We start from the raw sequence: 10,049 nt of genomic DNA on the forward strand, positions 1-10,049 counted from the left end.
CAGCCCAGCCATATTTTCAAGGGTAATAGGTAACATCTTGGCTCCATTACTAAAAAGGGATACATAAAGAATTATTTAGATGATATTGTAGTATGGGCACCTAGCTTTGAAGAGTTATCTCGAGAGATTAGAAGAGCTGTCTAAATTATTTAGTGAAAAGGGTGAAATTAAACATCAAGAAGTGCCGTTTCTGCAAAAAGAGGTCAAATTTCTTGGCCATATATTCAAAGAAGGATGCAAGTCTTTGTCCTGACAATATAAGTGCCATCAAAATATGAAAGCTCCTACTAATGTCAAAGAAGAAACTAGAAGATTTTTAGGAATGTGTGGATTTATCAAGCACATACAAAATTTTGCTAAAGCTAAGCTGTCCCTTTTAACCAATCTCTCTTAAGAATGAAAGAGCTATTTGCATGGACACCAGAGTGTCAGTCTAGTTTTGAGCAGTTGGAATAGCTCCTTATGACAGCTCCTTGCTCATAAAAGCAGACATGACAAGACCTTTTCAGTTATTCACAGATGCTAGTCTGATCATGTAGGTGCAGTGCTTATGCAGGAGAGTGATGGCCTTTGAAACCTGTTGATACTTTTCAAAGAAATTGTGCTTCTGTAGAACAGAGATATTCTACTACTGATAGGGAAGCCTTGTCTATAGTGTTAGCATGTAGGCGGCTTCCATCATTTTCTTTTGGGTACCATGTTTACATCCACACAGACCATCAACCTCTTGTGTCAGTATTCAAAAGAAAGACAAAGTCACCTAGGATGAGTAGATGGATTATTGAAATGCAGGATTATCGCTTCAAAGTTGTGTATAGGCCAGGAAAGCACAATGAGGTAGCTGACCAGTTGGCAGGCCAGTTAGGCAATCTTTCACAATAATCAAGACAATTATCTTGCTGAGTAAGGAAGAATACAAGGCTAAGTGCAGGTAGGTAAACAAGATGGGGTGGAATTGATTGCATACTTAGAAGGAGGAAAATTAAGCCTAGGAAGAAGTTTCCTCTCCTGTGCCGCTCATCCATCAGTTTATGCTGTATGAAGGCTTGTTATATCTGGCGCTGGACACGCTAAGGACAATAGTATTCAGTTACATATTTGTGCACCGCAGGAGCTTAGGAAACTGCTTTGAAGGTTGGCTCATGAGTCTAAGCTGCTAGCCTGGGCTTTAGGAGAAGGAAAACTATTGATGCTCTGGAGACTTACTTCTATTGGCCTTCACTTAGATCTGATGTGGTTAAGTTTGTTAAAGAATGCATTACATGTCAGGTTCATAAAGACAGTCCATCCTTACAGCAGAAATTCCAAGAACTCCCACCAGTTCATAAACCCTTGGAGCGTATCAGTATTGATTTGACAGATATGATGTCTGGTGCAAATGGGTACCGTTATGTTCTTACAGTGATTGATCATTATTCACGCTTTGTGAAGTTTTTACCTTAATTGAGGAATAAGACTGCAAAGGCCAGTAAGAATTTCCAGAAATATTTATATGATTTCGGAATTCCAGGTGTAATTTTGACAATGGTGCTGAATTCACATCACAACAGTTTAGAGATCTTTTGGCCAAAAGCACAACATGTAAACACTGGTTTCATCACACCATACCATCCTGGAAGGTAATGCATATCAGAAAGAATGCATAGGACTATGAAGACCCTGTTGAATGTCATGTGTCAGGGTCATCCTTATCAATGGCCAACCTATTTAGGCGAGACCCAACGGGTCCTTAATTGTGCTGTCCACGCAACAACAGGTGAACAGCCACATTATGTCTTCTTTAGCAGGAGACCTGCTAGACAAATAATAACTACATTGCCATCAATTGATGATGAAGTGAGTGATTCTGATATCGCCAAAGTTCATGAGATAATTCGTGGCACCTGGCGTAGAGTGTCAAAAACATTTTTAAGCATAGCTAACCAGTGAATACGAAAGTGTTGAAAAGAATTACTCGGGTCTGGGCCAGAAATGAGACTCAAATTACCTGGTACTAGTCTAAAGTTAAAATGTTAAGTGGCTCGGACCCTATAGAGTGGTAGTTGTGCGAGATGGATCCACTTATGTGTTGGAAAAATTTGTTTGATGACAATCGTAGAACGAGCTGCTAATAAACCAAAGCCATTCCATGGTGATGAAGAATGGTTAGTTACTGCGAAAGAGCACTCTGAAAATGTGCCAGATAGTGTAACTGAAGGAGTTCGATAAGAGGTGCTAGGAATATTGTGCCTCTCACGTCTCATTGAAGAGATATAGACCTTTGTATGGTGATGTACATAGATTCTTTGCTGGAGGGGAGAGACTTTTGTTTCCCCAGTGTAGTAGAGACTCATGTTTTCTGGGATGTTGCAGTGATGTGCAGTACTGTGATTTGTATGCTTGTGTACTTTCTTTTGCTTAGTTTAAGGTTGATGAAAATATAATTTTTTCTATTCACAATGCATAGTAATGTGAAATTTTTTTATAGTTTTGAGGTAATGAACTAAGGAATGATGTAAACCTGCTTTCTTTGTGCAAGATTTCACATAGTGCTCCTGGGTTGGGAGCAATTGTGGTCTTATGGGTCTTGTCTTGTGAAATTGTCAGAGTTTTGCTCTTAGTACTGGTTTGGTACATCTTAGAGGATATGAGTACACCACTTTCCAAACCCTTTGAGATCTGGCTTAGAGTCGTTTCTAGCCAAGAGCTCTGGTGAGTTTGATAATCATTAGGACGCCTCAATAGGAGTAAATTTTGTCTTCATATGTGGAGAACTCTTTTGTTGCAGAGTGATGTGACATCCTGTGTAAGTGGAGTCAATCCAACCCCAGTATTAGGCTAGACAAAGCTATTAGGAAAGCTGTATTGAATGCACACCTATAGGGTAGTGTCCCCATTTAGTACTCAAGTATATCCTTGTGTTATGTTGTTGCAAGAGCCCTTTAGTCTCTAGTTGAGATCGTTGCTTGTTTCTACTGTACAAGACCTGTTTTCCACAGTCGCAGACCCATCTAAGGAGCTGTTTGGTTCCATTAGGGAAAGGTTGTCCTTGATATTAGAGTGGACATGAATCAATTCTTCCCCGAGGGAAAAAGCTTGTAATGGGAAAATTATTCCTTTAAATATTGATTTGTTTAGAATTGATTCATCATCCTCCTAATATCTTTATACTACTGTTGTGGAGAGTGATTGGATCAAATAAGCTTTCGTGTTCGCTAGACATCGACGCATAGAAGTGTAGCTAGTCCCTTGTTTTGTTTCGCTCTGAGTGTGGGAGTGTTGTCCTTGAATCTTTCGTCTGCATATTGGTAACACTAAAGAAACATGTAAGGGACGCAGAACACTGTTATGTGAAAAGGACGCCAAGCGTCCACCCCTTCATTTTGGGCTATTTTACCAAAATTATTAATACAAGTATTATCTATCCCTTGCAAGGGACCTAGTTCAGAGTCCTGAAGAATACAAAATTGGATCAAGTCCAGGAGCTCCTGAAGACTACATGTAAATTAACCAAGTCCGGGAGATCTAGGACTCCAGAAGAAATTTGGCACGATGTAATGAGTAATAAAGAAACGAACTGAGTACCAGGGATTTTCTTCAATACCAATGTACCTTACCACTCAAAAATGGAAATCAGTACTCAATTGCCTCCCAGTAGGGGAAGACATCACCTGGCCTCACTGTGCACTAAGACCCGGTACACCCAAGGAATATCATGTAATAGCAGGTAGGCAGGCTTACCCTAATTCCCAGGCAGCGAAACGCTAGTAGTCTTCATACTCCACCGTGTCAACTATGACACAGTACCATTCTCCGAATTCCCTGTCTCCAGGCAAGAAGACTGACAGCAGTGTATCTAGGGATAGTAGTATTATTATTCTCTTTATCTCATATATCTTAATGTCTTGATGGGGGAAGAATTCTCCCGTGACACACACACACACACACACACACATCGCAGTCTGGAAGTATTAAAGTAACTGTGGAGCATATAAACCTAGAATAACCAGGTTCCCGCTCAAATCGTCTGATCACCAAGCCCCACCCACTTTTGGCAGTGCAATGGTCCCATAAATACTCGGAGTTACTTGCGATAATGATGATCATTACAATTATCGTTGTGCGTGGGGGAAGCCATAGACCAACTTCAACGTTGCTATATAAGGAAACTGTTTTATCTATAATAGGTTTTAGATATCAGATATGTGGACCAGCATCAGCATCAACTTTAATGACACTAGACCCAGTTCACAGTGCCCAGCTCATAATCTGTTCTGGAGTTATTAAACCTTCTCCAGTTGACACATTACACGATGAATAGATTGAAGCACAAACCCTCCTAATTTATGACCTTGTAACTACGCCAAGTGCAAGAAGGATTCCAGCAATGCTCCTATCAAAAGGCTTCTTGAGCAAAGGGCCACTTTCACTAAAAAATCACTCTCCTTTCTTACAAGTTAGAGCTAAATGAGTTGTTGACGCTTCTCACTAAAGGATAGTTCCCCGATCATTGCGGGAACTGCCAACTCCTTAGGTAACGGTGTGAGTAAAAGTATGTACACATTTATTAGACATCCAAAAGTTGTAATTATACTCCTGAACATAATGAAAATCACACACGAGAACATATAAGAGGTACAGGTCCATCCTATTCGTTTTATACTGATGGTTCTAAATTTTCTCAGGTGTAGGATTATATGCCCTTTCACCTAATAACACAAATCATTGCTCTTTACAAATCAATGCATGTTTTCACAGCAGTATTGCGTTCAGTAAATTTAGCAGCCATTATTAAGAAAATTATCCCACTATGGGACTCTGTAACCCTCAGTGACGAGAAATGTTATAGATGCCCTTCAAAACTATTGTCCTTAGAAAAAAGGTTTCATGGCATAAATTATATGGTGCTGGTGCAAATACCGAGAAATGCTGAATCATTGTCCATGAGGACATAAATGGAAAATCAGCCAGAGTGGTAACTATGATCCCCAGTCAAGACAACGGTTCACTTTCAGCAACTCTTTACCATCTCTAAAAGTCATTTTCAACAAATGAAGGATTTTTTTGAGTAATGAATCTGAGGACAATCTTTTGGAAACAGACCAGACTTATCACTGGAGTATGATATTATTCAAAACAAAAATAGCACTATGTTTAAGTAACCCTGTACCGTCTTCGCTGTTGCCACACTCTTTTGGCCCTTGGATATTGAATGAATAACCTACCTACAAGGCCCAGCCCATGACTGTAGAGAATGTGGGTCAGTGCTATCAGTTAACGCATTTCATGTGAATGTCCAAACTCTAACCAACAGCGAATGTTAAGTTTTCAAGAGAAATTAATTAAGGAAATTTTGTCAGAATCCTCATTATTTTCTGTTTATCTAACGATCATAATTATAAAGAACTGCAGTTTATTAACACCTTCAGCTAGCCCGATGAGAGTTAAGGGTTTTAACGCAGTGGGCTGCTTACTGTATATGACGATTATATAGCATTTCACAAAAAAATGTTTTTAAATATTGCCATGTTATACGTAGTGCAAGTCACGTTGTCATTCCAATAGATCATTGTTGTTCAAAAGATAATTATCAGAAAACAAAATTAAACCTGCTACTATATTATGTTCTTGGAAATTATATTTGAATGAATAATAATAATAATAATAATAATAATAATAATAATAATAATAATAATAATAATAATAATAATAATAATAATAATAATAATAATAATAATAATAATAAACTTCATTAAACAAAATGACAACCTGGATGCCGTTGATTTTTTTCTTGCAGTTTCTCCCTCTTTCGAGAGCAGCAAGTAAATTATACAACAGTTCTGCAAGATACATTCATTCCTTGACGTTTCGGTAGAGCTTTCTGCCATTTTTCTAAAAGGTGAATGATGCGAGGGGTACAACTGTTCCATATTTATACCCTCACACATTTCTACCTCAATTGGGCCTACAGAAAGTCTGGTTGACTGACTGTTGACTGAGCGCTGATTGGCTGGCATGGGTCCCGGAGTTCTGGTCATAGGGCATGCTGCATGAAGTAGTAGATGACTTAATTGTTATCACAGGGGTGCACCTTGTCGTTCTCCTGATGGTGGGAGGAAGAAAAAGAATCACCTCGGTTATGTTCAGCGATGGTTGCCATTGGAGGATGGTGAGGGACTCCTTAGATCAGAGGCAGCGATGGTCCTTGTCACAGTCCAGGAATTTTTGCTCTTCTTACGTTCTCCTGACATTTGAGTCATAATATATATATATATATATATATATATATATATATATATATATATATATATATATATATATATATATATATATATATATATATATATATTACTATTCCTTGGATATACGAAATAACAATGCCATTCTTCTTTCAAGAGATGAGTTAATATTTATACTAAGAACAAACTTTTAGAAATAATTAACAAAGCTTAAAATCATTGCAACCTTTCTTTTCGATCACCTTTATTGCATGCTGAGCAAGATTTTAATATCTATGATGAAAAGTACAGTTTTCATTTTTTTTTAAGATGCTACAATTGTTACTTTTCTCTGACCATGAGGGGAATTATTCACTGAACCATCAGATTGAGATGGATTTCCAAACATCTGTTATACATCACAGCGCTCGTTTTACTACGAACACAAAGCAGCATTAAGATTGGGCTGAGCGTTTTCTGAAAATTTGAAGGAATTTCACGCATGAGTTCGGCTTTAAAAGTCAAAACTTCACACGGCCGCCGGGGCCTTCTCGTCTCTTGTTTGATATAAAAGTGTAGCACCCTGTCTCGTTGTGGTAAGAAAACCATTGCTTATAGTAACATTTAATCAATATAAATCTCGGATCATTAGGCTTTTCCGTCTAGTAGACTTTGAGAGGTCGGGTTTAAATGGAATACTATCGCCACCTGTGGTATGTTGTCATGCGGAAACTGTAAAGGGCTCAAGTATTTAATGTATACATTTTCTTCACGCTTCTTGCTTACTTTACATGCACAGCCTCTCTGACAATTACATATGCTGCATGTTCACCCGAATGACGTACTGAATTATTCCTGACGCAAGTACAGGAAATTCTGGAACTCACAAATACATTATTTATATTTTAAAACTCGTTCATCATGCACGCCATTTACTATATTTATTATTTAATATCATGTTTATGATACAATTTATATGTCAACATTCTACTTTGGCACTGCTACAGACGACTGCACTAAATCCCATTTGCAGACCATTCCTGACTATTTGTGGCCCCTCGCCCCAACCACCACCACCGCCGATCACTCCCGCAATGAACATTCCTGGCTAAGCCTTTGGGTCACTATTCAAGTGGCTGTCATACCTGTGTGCACAGGTACCCACCAAAATTTAATGTCTATAAAATGCCCGCTCTAGAACGCCGATTCTAAATTCTTTTATTCTATTAGTTGCTTAATATTAATCTTCGTATAAGAATGCATCATAGTCAATAACTCCCAGGAGTGACATTCTATATCTGGTTATGGATAATAGTGTTGCTTAACAACACTTAATAGCAAATAGTTTTGTCGTGGAAACTGAGCATCAGCAGTCTCAGAGAGCCCTACCCTACTTTGTCTGGAAGTGAATCTCTGGAGAAAAATCCCAGTGTGCCCAAATGCAGTTTTACTTTTGGCTGAACCATTGCCTCATCCTGTTGTTCATTACTGAAGAGGGTCTTTTGCTCTTCAAAGAGCCAACGTCCGCTAGGACCCATTTTAAATTGCTTTCAACTTGAGAATCATGCTTCCAACACAAAGTATATTGAATCATGTTTTTTCACACATTTCTTATTAGATTCGGTAGGACTGACTAGCTGTCATCTAACCCTTTTTTCATAATTAGAAACATTTTAGCGTTTTAACTAATTTTTTTTAATCTTTATTCAAATAGTACTCCTAACTCAATTTTAACATCAGCTTCTGTCTTCTACAAATTTAGTTGCTAACTAATTATTTTGTTCTTGCGCCACAGTCTTTCCCACGCTATTTAAGTATATACTCACTAAAAAGAAAACTTTTTTGCAGATGTATCTGGTAGTCGTGATGCTGCTCTTGCAGACGCTGGTGGATGGCCAGCAGGGCTCTGTCCACTCTCCACCAGATTTGCCACCATTACTGGATCCACTCAGCTGCCCCAAGACTTATGAAAGCCATCCTTTGGTAAGCACAGATAGACATTATTCGTGATAACTATGTCTTTACATATCTACTTTCTATTTACAGGCTACTAATGGTTTAGCTGTAAGGTTTAAGCAAACCTTAGTATGATATTATTTATACACATACACACACACACATGCTTAAAAAATCACAGTAGATGCACATGACTTCAGTGTATAAGCGAATCCCACACGATGCGTTAATAAACGTGAAAGCGCTTAGTACTGAACTTCTGGCCTGTCATTTTCCTGTGGGATTCGCTTATACACACACACACACATCCACTTCTAAGCGGGTCGATGTTTCTGACAGCTTTCCTCCATCTGGCTCGGTCAAACACATCGTCCTCTGACAATTGTTTGTCTCTCAGATCTTCTCTAACTACATCCATCCACCTTCACCTCGGTCTTCCTGTTGCTCTCCCACCAGGCACCTCCATCTACATCACTTTTCTCCCTGCATACGTCTCATCCCTTCTCATCACATGGTCATACCACTGCAGTCGTCTTTCCTGGGCCTCCTTTGATAGTTCTTCTCTTATTCTTTCATTTTTTATCATGTCCATTTTTGTTACTCCACACATCACCTGAGCATTTTCATCTTTACCGCATCCAATTTCTTCTCTTGCACAGTTTTTACCAGCCACGTTTCTGCTCCATACATGAAAGCTGGTCTCACTACAGTCTTATACACTTTTCCTTTAGCCTTTATGTTGATTCTGCGGTCGCACAAGACACCTGACATCTTTCTCCAATTTTTCCATCCAGCCTACACTCTGTGTGTTATTTCTACATCCAAATTTCCATCATCAGCCACTGCTGAACCAAGATACCTAAAGTTTTCTATTCGGTTCAACCTCATCCCTTCCATACTAATCTCAGAGTCTTGATCATCATTAAAACTTAGGTATTCAGTCTTCTTCCTACTAATCTTTAATCCTGTGTCTGCCAGTACCTTCCTCCATTGCTCTAGCTTTGACTCCACTACGCCTCTGTTGGTGCTGCATAACATGATGTCATCAGCAAACAACATGTACCAGGGGGACTGATCTCTTATTCCTTGAGATAACACATCCATTATCAGGTCAAAAACATATGGACTTAAAGCAGATCCCTGATGTAAACCAATTCTTACTGGTGTCCATTCAGTTAACCCAACACTGCTTCTAACCTGCGTTTTTGCTCCTTCATACATATCTTGGACCATCTTCACATACTCCTCTGGTGTTCCCTTTACTCACATGCACCTCCAAACCTCTTAGGATGGGACTCTATCATATCCTTTTCCAGATCTATAAATACTATGTGCAGTCCTCTCTGCTTTTCCCAGTGTTTTTCCATCTGTCGGAGGGCAAACACTGCATCTGTCGTTCCTCTTCCTGGCATGAAAACAAACTGTTCTTCACCTGCAGATGTTTCTTCTCTAATTCTTTAATCCATTATTCTTTCCCAGATTTTCATGGTGAGATATTAGCTTTATTCCTCTGTAGTTAGCACAAACCTGGATGTCACCTTTCTCTTTGCACAATAATGCTTTCTCTCCATTCTTTTGGCATCTTCTCCTGACTGTATATTTTCTTTGCTAGGTCCCACAGTATGTCTAGTCCTTCTTCTCCCAGGCTCTTCCACATCTCTGCAGGAATTCCATCTGGTCCTGTTGCTTTACCATTTTTCATCTTCTTTAGTGCCTTCTTTACTTCCTTCCTGCTAATAGTATGTGTCATACCAAGGTTCTGGAATCCATCTTCAAAGAATTTTCTAGGGTTTTGTCCAATTAACAGGTGTTCATAATATTCTTTCCACCTCTTCTTTATCTTATCCTCGTTGCATAAAACTAATCCATTCCCACCCTTAACCTGTTTTATATGGG

The 10,049-nt window shown here is 38.9% G+C and overlaps 1 protein-coding gene across 1 annotated transcript in view; it reads left to right on the plus strand.

Moving 5' to 3' along the window:
* The window catches only part of LOC136839103 (venom phosphodiesterase-like), an 86,377-nt gene that overhangs the window by 27,461 nt on the left and 48,867 nt on the right, over nt 1-10,049 (plus strand). Inside the window, exon 2 of the mRNA XM_067104747.1 lies at nt 8,046-8,180. Within this exon, the coding sequence (XP_066960848.1) occupies nt 8,046-8,180 (135 nt within the window). The remainder of the gene's footprint in view (nt 1-8,045; nt 8,181-10,049) is intronic.

Source organism: Macrobrachium rosenbergii, chromosome 6 (genome assembly GCF_040412425.1).
Source record: "Macrobrachium rosenbergii isolate ZJJX-2024 chromosome 6, ASM4041242v1, whole genome shotgun sequence".
In the NCBI taxonomy this organism is placed as follows: Eukaryota; Metazoa; Arthropoda; class Malacostraca; order Decapoda; family Palaemonidae; genus Macrobrachium; species Macrobrachium rosenbergii.